General features: G+C 41.1%; 1 protein-coding gene across 2 annotated transcripts in view; it reads left to right on the top strand.

Annotated features, from left to right (window-relative positions):
• LOC139449884 (von Willebrand factor A domain-containing protein 5A-like) overlaps positions 1 to 13,205 on the top strand; it is an 18,903-nt gene extending 5,698 nt beyond the window's left edge. Inside the window, exons 5-16 of one of the 2 annotated variants that reach the window (XM_071231460.1) lie at positions 752 to 854; positions 1,727 to 1,834; positions 2,550 to 2,676; positions 3,043 to 3,187; positions 5,837 to 5,916; positions 6,361 to 6,475; positions 7,026 to 7,187; positions 8,146 to 8,323; positions 9,422 to 9,566; positions 10,191 to 10,228; positions 11,314 to 11,438; positions 11,765 to 13,205. In XM_071231460.1, the coding sequence (XP_071087561.1) occupies positions 752 to 854; positions 1,727 to 1,834; positions 2,550 to 2,676; positions 3,043 to 3,187; positions 5,837 to 5,916; positions 6,361 to 6,475; positions 7,026 to 7,187; positions 8,146 to 8,323; positions 9,422 to 9,566; positions 10,191 to 10,228; positions 11,314 to 11,438; positions 11,765 to 12,157 (1,719 nt within the window). In that variant the 3' untranslated portion in view covers positions 12,158 to 13,205. Of the gene's footprint in view, positions 1 to 751; positions 855 to 1,726; positions 1,835 to 2,549; positions 2,677 to 3,042; positions 3,188 to 5,836; positions 5,917 to 6,360; positions 6,476 to 7,025; positions 7,188 to 8,145; positions 8,324 to 9,421; positions 9,576 to 10,190; positions 10,229 to 11,313; positions 11,439 to 11,764 lie in introns of both variants that reach the window. The other variant, XM_071231459.1, reaches the window with a different exon arrangement.

Raw genomic sequence — 13,205 nt, 5'->3', positions numbered from 1 at the left:
ACAAGCGTGATTGTTGTTTCACTGTGTCGTGGTGCAACGGGACGTGATTTGTTCCTTACAATGGACACATCGTTTGGTGCTACAGTTACGTCGATCGATGCTCATGATGTCAGTCACTGGATTATCTGTCGCAGGTTCGATTAATAACAGACCACCGTCATATAGCTGTAATATATGCTGATGCGGCCATAAGCAACAAACAAACAAACTTGTTGTTGTCCATTTCATTTCTTCGTCTTCTTCCAACTTCCAAATGCCTATCCACACTTTGCTTGTAGCCCTTTTCGGCTGTCGGGGCCATGTTGTTATTCTGAGCAGAAGGTGTAACTGTCTGGTCTTCACTCATTTTACAGGTGTAGATACAGGTGTAGATATATGCCTAACCAGCGCCTTTTCAAATTGCCATGTTAGATAATGTACGTAAGTTAACATTAAAGTCATAACATTACTGAATCGAGGATAAGTATTTGGAAACTATTTGTTTTAAACATTTATTTTGGTCATGTTTTCTGTTCAGTTGTGTTAGCTTTCTCAGAACATGAACTGGCGAAAGCAGGTAAATGTTAATCACCCGCCATACAGTTCGAGCTGTATTGACCAATAATACACCAACGGCTTCGTACATAAAACGTCCGATTCTAACGGATGTCTCCTGACGAAACCGTAGTTATATTGGCGGATATACCGAACGTATATTTATCACTCTTAAATGTCACTCATGCGTCAATGTGTGAATGACGTGTCATTTCAGATACATCTCGCTGAACCATTCAGTTCAACACATAATTTATCGTTCAACATTCTGTATGGAGAAGACTATGGCATCCAGACATCCTTGGAGAAAGGAAACAAAGGTACCCCTTTAGTTCGGAAACCCTTTATAACGGGCGATTACTGTTGCGGACGTCAACATATGTATAACAGATGTTACTTGATTATGGACATGGGACATGCTTTTTAATCTTTTTTATTATTCGGACAGTCACTGGTTATGGCACTGTCTGGATTAACGGGATTTCAGTCTGTGCATACAAGTTATTGACATATGGTTAGGGGTATCCTGCTGTTTAAATGCTGAAAGCACAGCCGCCACTGATTGTATGGTTGGTATAAAATATAAGATGCAGTTGGAGTCTTCAAACTTCAAAGTAACACATAGGTTAGAACAGATCCCCAACAGTCAGGTGACTTGGTTGATTACGTGTTATCGAGACAAGTAAAGATCCGGGGTAGAATAGGTCTTCAGCAACCCATCCTTGCCGTAAAGGGCGACCATGCTTGTCGTAAGAGGCGAATAACGGGATCGGGTGGTCAGGCTCGCTGACTTGGTTGATGCATGTCATCGGTCCCAATTGCGTGGATCGATGCTTATGATATCAATCCCTGGATTGTCTGGTCCAGACTCGATTATTTACAGACCACCGCCATATAGCTGGAATATTGCTGAGTGCGTCGTTAAACAACAAACAAACGTGTCATCGAACCCGACGGCGAAGGGCGTTATTCATTATATCAATCACTGGTTTGTCTGCTCCAGTCTCGATTGTCTACAAGTCACCGTAACGTATCTGGAAGATTTTTGAGTGCGGAGTTAAACAACAAATAAATATAAAAGGTACACGTTTTCAGTAGACAATTCATAACTAAGACAGCAGAAGAATTAGCAGAGTCAGTTCCCAGGTTATGAATATGTCCAACAGTTATTCGTTTATGTTGTCGTATGCAGGTTCATCCTCATCACTCCTTCAGAAAGACATATTGATGCTGTCCTTCTACCCCAATGTCATCTCGGGGCCTGTGAACGCTGAATTTATCTTCATCCTTGACAGATCGGGTACGTACTTCTGTCATATACGTTTGTAGAATCACTATGTAGACACAAGATGCTCTCTAAGAAGGTTGGCGGTTTATTTAACACCATTACAAAAGCGTTTGATGGTGGAGAATAGTTATTTTGGATAATATTGTTTTCCAAGCCATAAATGGTGACCGAGTCTGGTTTTACGCCGTTTTGAAGAGTATTTCAGTTATATCACGGCGTGTCAGATTAATGAGATGACATTGGTTAAATGCACCTCCACGTGCTGATAAACCAGAAATATTAATCAGGATACCCTGGCGGACACTGACACAACAAAGGGAGGTAACTCTGCACAGCGACGTTCGGCGCCTTATATGAATTGGCTAACCATAAAGAAATACATGTTCATTGTACGATATGTACATGTAACTCAAATGGATGTGCTTGTTGGTATTGTAGCACATTTTATCAAAACGGACCAGTGGAAAACTGAGAATTGATCCCCAGCAACCCATGCTTGTCGTAAGAGGCAACTAACGCGATCGGGTGGTCAGGGTGATGCATGTCCTCGTATCCCATTTGCGTTGATCGATGTTCATGATGTCAATCACTGGATTGTCTGGTACAGACTCGATTATTTACAGACCGTCGTCATATAGCTAAACAAACAAACACTGGGCGAATCATCGCACAAATATGGGCACTTTTAACTGAGTGCTGTTGATGCCAAGAATTCTTTCCAAAACAGGCAGCATGAATGGCAAACCCATACGAAGAACCCAAGAGACTCTGCTGTGTTTCCTGAAAAGTCTTCCGTCAGACTGCTACTTCAACGTCATCAGTTTTGGTTCAGGATTTTCTCCTCTTTTCCCCAGGTAATGGAGCTTACTACTCATAATTATTCAGCATAATGTGAAAAACAAAGTAATCCAAAACAGAATCATAATTTCTTATATAATCAAGAATATTTTGGTTTGATAACTTCAGTAGGGATGAAATAGAGGAGCCTCTTAGCATAATGAGAAATACTTACACTTATATTATAAACAGAAACATGTTTTATTTGCTAAATAGTGGGTGTGAAAATGTATGTGATTTTTTTGTTTTGTTTAAGAATACGAAGATGTCATGTAGGTATTTTTCAAAGGGATGGTGTGGCGGAATCCCCTACCCCGGGGTTCTCCAATGAGCGTCTATAACCATAAAGAATATATGTGTTGAAACACGTCAACGTTTTTAAGGGGGAGCGAGCGTTACGGTCCAGCTTCCCTGAAGAAAGCCATGGAGCTCCAGGAGGATCTGAGGGCAGATATGGGAGGAAGTGAGTTTCTGAACCCGCTACGCTTCGTGTTAGAGAGAGAGGCAATCCCTGGCTACACACGACAGGTAGGCCTTTGATGTTTGTTTATCCTCATTATCGTCATCTTTATCGTCATCATTATCATCATCATCCTTTATCATCATCTATCATCACCAGTATCATCATCATCTATCATCACCATCATTATCATCATCTATCAGCAGCAATTATCATCATCATTATAATCGTCGTTGCTGCAATGGAATGTTCAATTCTGTATATTTCGTAAGTGTAGGACATCGGCCCATAGTTACATTAGTATTACAATGGATGTGATGTACAGTAGACTACGGTTATAACGAACTCAAAGGGACTACTAATTTTAGTTCGTAGTTCGTTATAAACATATATACAGCATAACTACAGTAAATAGTCGGGACCAAAAAAGTAAGTTCGTTATATCCGTCAGTTCGTTATAAGCGTGTTCGTTATAACAGTTGTTTACTGTACACAGATCTTACAGTTCTGTCAATATTGTACAACGAAGTGACATCGCTTTATAGATATAGATAGCTAGACTTTTAATTAAATTACAATCGGTTGAAGACATCATGATATTACATTTTTGTTTGATCGAATATTCACAATATTTATGTGGTAAGTGATCCACCCGTAACGTGTTATAACCGGGACAAACTCACAAAAGATTATACTCGTCCTCCACATACCCAGCATTACAAGCACAACATAGTCTTCTGTTACGTGGGATATTCGCGTATCTCCCAGTTTTAACACATAGCTAAATGCGAAAATCATCTAAACCGTGAGAGCGCCACTCTAAATGTATTGGCGGTCACACAGCTAAGATACAATACTGTATCAAACGATACCTGAATAGAGAATAAGAGAAAGATTTACAACCCTTTTCCAGAACACTATGCTAATCCTGTTCATAACAAAATCCCAGACTTGACATAAATTCTGACTAATATGATTGAGGATGACATGTATACTGGTATTCCCAAACAGAGCCCAATCCCAAGCTGAAAAGATTTACATTTTGAGACCGAATTAATTTTACCATGACCTTCTGCCTGAAGCATCGTACAATATCATTTCTGTGAATAGCGACAATCGGACATACTCAATAACTTTATCCAATAACCAATAACGCCCACATTCACCTCGAACCATGTTGTTGGGTGTTGACGATTTGACACCTAAAAAGGTCTTGCATGCAAATGTATGTATGGTTTCTATTTCATCATTCAGGTGTAGACCCCAGACTTCGGAACCATAAAGCAAAATTAGGACGATCTTCATATCAACTATTTTAAAATATAATTCATGTCGAAGAGGATGTAATTTTGTTAATTCCAAACATTGCCTTTTTTCCTGTAAACCAGCTTCAGAAAAATGACTTGGCCAGGATAGGCTTCTCGTAATCCCTTTAGTCTTATCCAAATTGACATCTAAATCATAATCATTACAATACTTTTCTAGAACACCAATACGCTTCTGAAGTTGACCATCGTATCTGAGATGAGAATAATCTCGTCAACAAACAATAACAGGAATATCTCTGTAATATCAGGATGAAGTTGTATCCCAGGTCCAGAATTCTGTACAACCTCACCATCTAGTTCGTTAATGAACATCGAAAATAGAAGGTGTCTTAAGGCACAACCCTGGCGTACACCTTCTGGCCACTGGAATATTTCAAATGAGTGTTTAAACCTAACGCTAGCCTTAAAAGATGTATAAATAGACGTATAACTTTAATATTTTTGCAAGTACTGGTACTGATCATAACATCATCCGGTTTACATTATCAAAGGCTTTAGCAAAATCGACAAACAAACCATATCCCTATCCTTAAGCTTACTGGTATATCTCTTGATAATAGACTGTAATATTAAAATATTATCTATGGTGGAATAATCATGACGAAAACCAGCCTAGGAATCTACAATTTTAACATAGATCTCACACCAAGACGCGAAGATTCTATTCCCCTATAATTGCATGGGGAATGGATGTCTCCTCGCTTATGTATCGGAACAATGACTCCCAAAGACCAAGATTCAGGAAAGTCGGCGTTATCAAACAACATATCAAACAGCACTGTAAGATGCGGGACAAAAATATCATTAGCATGTTTAAAAAATTCTGAAATGACGTGGTCATTTCCTGCGGATTTACCAAATTTCAAAGAGTTACTAGCACATAGCACCTCCTCTTGTGAAATGGGGGAGTCCAGAAAATAGCAAGACATATATCTTCATGAGTATCATTAACAGTCGTATAGGTTATACCCGCATCCTCAGCTGTTGGGTTGTCAAACGCATCTTTAAAATGATCGACCCATTGTTCCAGTGATATATTAAGTAGACGAGTAGCCAGACTCTTAATGCAATTGTTATTGAAGTTAACTTAAGGGCTTCATCCAGCATAATCTTCTCATACGAGCATTAACACTTCTTGTTGGGTGATTGAGTGAGTGAGTTTGGTTTTCAGCCGCTTTTAGCAATATTCCAGCGATATCACGGCGGGGGACACCAGAAATGGGCTTCACACATTGTACCCATGTCGGGATTCGAGCCCGGGTCTTCGGCGTGACAATCGAACGTTTTAACCACTAGGCTACCGGACCGCCCACTTCTTGTTGGACTTGATATACTCGGGTTCTATGATATAACGCTTCGTTGGGTGTTATTAGCGGTTTTCCCCTGCAGGTATTCCTTCTGACTGATGGGAATATCTCCAGCACTAATCGCATAGTGTCCTTGGTAAAGAGGAAAGCTACATCGTGCAAGTGAGTAATTTTCTGTGAAATCATATATCCTTCAACGTAGTATTACAGCAAACCTTAAAATACATCTTGATATTGTCAAAGCGTTACATGGAATGAATAAGTATATATTACAGCTGCGGAAATTTTTCATGAAATCACATATCAGGTTGGACATATGTATTTTACCTGCATTAAAATGAGTGAATGAGTCGGGTTTAACTCCGCTTTGAACAGTATCTCAGTTATATTAGTGAGTGTTAGCGTGGTATGGGAGTGAACGTGGCGCATGGCTTAATATTTTGGCATCACCCAGGGACGCAACTCTGGAAATTCCGGCGCCTTTGACGACAGGGCCACGTTCTCTCCACCTTCATAGAAAGCCATGTTAAGGTGTTATATATCTATAAGGAATTATCAGGAACAGTGGCTGATTGTATACAAATGTTAACACTGCACTCATCCCAGGGTGTTCACAGTGGGTATCGGTGCTGGTGTGTCGACATCGCTGGTGCGGAATGTCGCCAAGGCCGGAGGCGGGTTGGTGGAGTTTGTCAGAGACGCGGATAATCTTCATAAGAAGGTAAATTTAATTTTATGAATTTGGTAAACATTTCCACAAATATTTCTTCAAGTTTACTTTATGCTCCCTGAAATGTAATGAATTAATTTCATCACCAGCACCTAATAATGCCAGCGAGTAATGGTGTTTGACGCGTTATGTTATGGAGTGAAGATCTGTGAGTGAGTGAGTGAGTGAGTGAGTGAGTGAGTTGGTTTAACGTCAGTACATGATTTATATCACGGCATGTTAGCTTACTGTGGGAGGAAAGCCCAAATGACGCATCATTCAGACGTTTGCCACTTGGGTGTCACACACGAGCACGGGTATAGTGCTGATAAATCTGGAAACATAATCGGGGCGAACCGGGATTCGAACCTACGATCATAGGTCGTTTGTGGCGTATCCAGGGACACAACTATGCACAGCCACAAGTGGCGCCTTTGACGACTTGCGCGTCTGTGTGCCAGTTATTAGCTATTTGATTTGAGTTTTAATACGTGACCTTTAACCTAAGATAGATCTTGAACTACCATCATTTATCTGCTGACATATATTCCACTGTTTGAAGGTGATGAAGCTGTTGAAGCACGCTTTACAACCTGTCGTAACCGACCTTGACCTCACATTTGACCTTCCCGAGGGCCTTAAAGTGGCATGGAGACTTCCGAGAGATTTTCCCGTGATGTTCAATGGAGAGATATACACAGTATATGCTATTGTGGATGGGGAGGTAAGACAGGTGTAGGCCTGTGTTAATGTATTATATTGTTGTCACCATGTTGCTTGCAGTGATTCAGAATAAGGAGACCTTGTGTTGATTGTGGAAGTCGATAGGAATTTTTAACAGTGATGGAGTATGCATTGACGCTGATTTTAGCAATATTCAACCAATATCACGATTGTGACATAAGAAGTGGGCTTCAATCAATTTACCCTTATGGAGATTCGAACCCGGGTGTTCGGCGTCCCGAGCCAACGCATTAACCATTAGGCTGCCCCCACCGCCCCTGTTCAAGATGTATGAACATTCCAGTATTATGTAATACTATGATAATGTCAGTACTTCGGTATTTTTGTTTGTGGAAGTTCTTGAGTGAGTGAATGTTGTTTAACGTCTTTGTCAGCAATCTTACAATTATATTACAGCGGCTTGTAAATCATCGAGTGTATGTCAGACCATCCATGTTTTCCAGTGTATTATATAACTAGTCTATTCGTTTTAAATAGCTTCAACCAACTCGCTACCATTGCTGCGTGTTGAGCTCGATGTGAATGACACGACGCTTAATAAATAACTGTCCAAACACATCAATCTTATGAAACAAGAGAGTGACAATATGTGTTAGGTATGTAATAAGATAAATAGTTACCTCACTCCCGGAGTGTTGTTATCGAATGTGTCCAGGGTATTGTTTTAATAGAATGAAGAAATAGTACCCTGGGTAATCGAGGATGGGTCAAGATATGACGTCTCATACTATCGGGTACGCTGACACACACCCACACTCATAGGGAGTCGCCCTTACTGTGATTCTTTGTTTGTTGGGTGGGTTTCACTAAAATGGTTAAAGTGTAAGACCTGCATCACTTCAGGGTTCCTCCCTTATCAGCTGATACCCTGTGATACAACTGAAGTAGTGTGCAAAGCGGTGTGAAACCCAACTCACTCACTCACATCCTCTATACAGATTGATGATCACACACCACCTATCGGAACTGCCAGAGTCTCTGGTAAGGTAGGGGAGAAGGAGTTCACGCACGCGATAACGTTTGATGTCCACAGGGACACCGTCACAACGTCTGAAAGCTACATGCACAGGATGGCCATTAAAGCCCTCATCAAACACCTGGGGATTATCGACAAAGGTAAAGGAATACTACATGAAACACACAGTTCACATACCTCATGTACACAGTTCACAACAAACAGTTCACGCCACACTGCACAACATACAGTTTACACCACACTGTTCAAACGGCACTACACAACATAAAGTTCACAACAAACAGTTCACACCACACCGTTTACATGCCACAAAACATCAAACCATACAGTTCCCAACACACTGCACAACATACAGTTCACAACAAACTGTTCACATCACACAGTTCTGACGACACTAAACATCACACCACGCCACACAACAAACACATCACACAGTTCACACTACAAACACATCACCCAGTTTATGCAGACACAGTACCAACAGACTAAACATCACACCACCTAACAAACACAAATACCACCTAATGCACACTTCATACCACATCTCACACCACATCACACCACTAACAACACACTGCATATCCACCACACCACACATCACTCCACAGACACTACACACATCACACCATACATCACACCACAATCACAACACACTGCACACTTCACATAACAAACAATACACACCTCACACAACACCACAGCACACCTCACATCAGATCACAAACAAAATACACATCGCACCACACATCACACCACACCACACATCACATAACATCGCAAACACTACACACCTAAATCACACCACAAACACTACACACTTCACACCTCACCTCACACCACACCACACCACACCACACCACACCACACCACACCACACATCACATCACAAACACAACACTACACACCTCAGAATAATTTGTTTATCGTAGCAAGATACACACTCGCTTCCAAGTGATCATGTATCACAACAGTCGCCGCAAGTGTGGAGCGCTCACGAATAACTGAGTGCTTTCGAGATCTTTCACGGGCAACTTTTGAGATGTTCGTCTGCCTGGACCTCTTTGTGGGGTCTCATTTCTCGTCATCTCTGCTGTGTATATAAAGCACAAGTAGTATTTAATGTGACATGTATTCTCTATCGACCTTTTTTGGGGTAATCACTTCATTGTATATGCAATATATATCCTTGTAAGAATCGAAAAACATTCATCTATGTATACGTATAACTTATTTTACAGAGTTCGACGGGGCGAAGAAAAATGAGATAGTAACTGCAAGTATGGCTGGCAATGTGGTTTCAAAGTACACATCATTCGTTGGTGTGGACATACTGACCACAGAGGAACACATTCAGCCCATAACACGTCAAAAAACAGAGACAACGTATGAAAGGTTACCGAGTAGAGTTTGATGTGATTATCATCGGAATAGATATTAAATATATATTGTTATCATTAATATAATGTATTGATTAATATATTGAGCTTTCGGTCCTACAACTGTGTGTGTAGACGAGATCTACTTGTACCGTGACACCTCGGTAATCCGGACCCGTTAATCCAGATGTGTGTTTTGTCAAACAATAAGCGTCAGTTAAAAGGGACACTTCGACCTACCAGTGTTCCGCTATTCCGAAAATACGTTACTCCGGACGATTTCACAAGGAACAATTCCGTCCGGTTTAACAGGGTGTCACTATATATGTATTGGAATGAAGATAGAAACACATATGCACATCTGATTTTGCAAGCGCAAAGGTACAGACGTATAACCAAATACTATAACCAGTAATAGTGATAACATATATGCTACTCAAAAGACATGACAGATAAACTATAGTTACATGGAAGTTTGTTTGGTTATTGTTTAACGCCGCTCAAAGGAATATCCCACCTATATGACGTCGTCATATGAAAGAAATCAGGTATCCTTTAACTACTTTTGAGTAGTATATTAGCAAAATCACGTGATTAAACAGTCACACAAGTGTATGAATGTCTTTTTCAGTGTATGTGAAGCTGATACAGTCATATCCACTGACGAAGGTAGATATATCAATTGATTACGTTACATTGTTATGCGAATGTATGAGAGACCATGTCAACCTCTTTTTATTAAAAATGTGTGTTTTTTCGTTTACATTCACTAAAATACGTATTTCAAAAGTAATATAACGCAGTACGATTTACCTGGAAATTACTTCCCTTGTCTGTATATTAATTATATGTTTCTCAGGTATATGTTTCTCAAAGGTGAGGAGGGAGGTAGAATTTTAATATTTTTCACAAAATTTCCTCAATAGAATCATTTCTATTTATGTAATGAAGAATGCCACCAGACATACAAACAAAAACAACGATAATACAATACAGCATGGATAACAGAGGACGCTTTATTTGGAACATACTTTTTGGGGGCAATAAAAATAACGAACGCAAAGGCCTTTTAGGCGATGAACAATTTCAGCCTTATACAAGGGCTCTCGTATTCGGTTCCACACTAGCTACACTAGCTCACTAGCTGTGAACAACGATTTTAGTTACTGTTACGCTTCGCTCTATCTGAAGCTGACCGCTATCGCCACTTGGTGGCACAGTCGTGGAGGGTTTATTTGCAGAGTAGCGTCCTTTCGTCATGACTGAATCCAATGAACGTGGGTTCGATTTGCTTTGACTATGCCACCTGGTTTGTCAGCCCAAGCCTGTGGAAATCACTAAAGTGATGACCTTTGGGGTTTCACCTCACATAAAGGAAAAACGACGCTATATGACTTGAATTATGAAACTCATTGACTCATCAACATCTGATGAAAACCATGTCATTCAATTATCATATGTATGGATCATGGCCATAAATCTAACAAGAGTACGGTTGTCATCTCCTTAGCCTAACTGATGTCAACCGTATTCTGGAAATTGACTTTGAATAAACGGTGACATGTTTCAGAGGTGTACATGTTAGTCAGTCAGGAAGTCAGTAAAGCTATCGTGTTATTTACAACATTTTTTACAGACAAAAAGGATATAAATATAAATCTCTTTGAGACGTTGACACTTATTATGAAGAAACGAAGTCCTTTGATTCACTGCAAATCCATCGTGTATCAGCAATGATCTGTTGTGTTGTTCAGAGTCGCCCACAGCGAGTGAGATGGTGACACTGCAGGAGAATGACGGCGCCTGGATGCTGACTGGGGCACTGTGTTGCCTTCTCAACGTACATCAATACAGACTGATGCAGATGGCAGTATGCACAGTGAGTGATTTGGATGATTACTCTATATGCTCATGTTTCCGTTATGTACTGAAATGTGGATAGAGGCAGAGAAATGTGATGACATACCGCTTCTTCCAGCTCCAGACTGTACCCCATAATTCACCAGCTGTACTCCATTGTGACTATCCTATATTCATTTGGTTTACTAAGAGTGTGACATAATCTGCCCTAAAAGTACTAGGTATGATAGGGGACTTTCTGGTGAATATACTTGGGGCTGAGATATGTGTTAGAGACAGATAAGGGTATCGGTGATTTTAATAATAAAGTTCAGTACATACATGCAAATTCTGCTTTTTGTTAAGGACTTACAGGTATGGGCGACTGGTCTGGCGATTTGCTGGTTGACCTTGGAATGTCCAGATGAACGGTCAGTGTGGGAGATGGTGGTCAACAAGGCCAGAGACTGGCTAGTCGGGCAGCTAGGGGGACAGGAGGAGGTGGACAGGTTTCTCAAGGAGGTTCAGAACGCTGTGTTCACAGACGAAGACGACGAAATCAAGGAAATTTTGTTGACTGACAATGAGGACGGCGTTTCACCAATGTCCTGTGCATCCGGGACGAGTTCACAAGACAGTACACCAGTTACAGACGAGACGTTGGGAAACTTAGCTGACAATGTGATACACGACTGTTCCAGTGGCAAGGGCGTCTCTCATCCGGAAATCTGGAGCTCTGAAAGTATCAAACCGGTGTAATATATGTCTCTAAACATGGACTCCGCAAACTGCGTTTCACGCTTGTACATGTATAGATATAGACAGTACCAACTGCGGGGATCTCTTCCTCTTGGTTGCCCAACTTTAGATCAAACACTTCTGAGGTCAAATAATTACTCAGCAAATACTGAGTGGGCCCAATCACGCATTTCGGAGCCCTGAGTTATTCCCCTTTAGCCTACCAGGAACAATGATCGTGGGTTTGAAGCCCAGATTCACTCTGATAAAGGGTCTTGTTGTAGCAGTAGCGTACTCTTGTTCGTGGGTTGCACTGAAATGGGAAACGCTTGAATAACTTCAAGATTTCCTCCCACATTTATCAGAAATGTCTTGATATTATCAAATACTGTTGTCAAATCCAACTCACTCACTCAGTGATGTTCAAACGTGACACTGCTCAGTGTTTACTAAGCAAAAAGCAAATATTGCTTTAAAAGTGTCTACTAATGTGTTGGTATCTATGGGGCGGTCTCGTAGCCTAGTGGTTAAAGCGTTTGCTAGTCACGCCGAACACCCGGGTCCGATTCCCGACATGGATACTATGAGTGAAGCCCATTTCTGGTGTCACGTGCACAGGTACAACACTGACAATTATGTTACACAAATGATAAATATCATGTTGACTTGTGAAGAGGTGAGGTGAAATGGGGTTTAACGTCGCGTCCAAGATTATTGCACTTATATAGCGACGTGCATACACGTGTGTGTATGTGTGTGTGGCTGCTTGTACTAGTCCGGACTGATGCCCATTTATAGTGCTAGCTCACTGAAATACCATGCCGCAGTTTAACATGAATACCCGACTCAGACACAGTATACTGACTCCGAGCCGACCAGTCCTTGTTTTAGCCCCTTAGTGCCGAGCGCCAGACAGGGTAACAACACGTACCATCTTTTAACGTCTTTTGGTATGACGCGGCTGGGGATCGAACCCCGGACCTTCCCCTCTCCGGGCGGACGCTCAACCATTAGACCACGGTGGCGGTCGACTTGTGAAGAAGAAGAGGAGGAGGAGGAGAAGGGATTG

The sequence above is a fragment of the Haliotis cracherodii genome, unplaced genomic scaffold (assembly GCF_022045235.1).
Source record: "Haliotis cracherodii isolate W230 unplaced genomic scaffold, xgHalCrac1.p SCAF_8, whole genome shotgun sequence".
NCBI lineage: Eukaryota > Metazoa > Mollusca > Gastropoda > Lepetellida > Haliotidae > Haliotis > Haliotis cracherodii.
The sequence above is the reverse complement of the archived record's forward strand: the minus strand, read 5'-3'. Positions and strand labels throughout refer to the sequence as shown.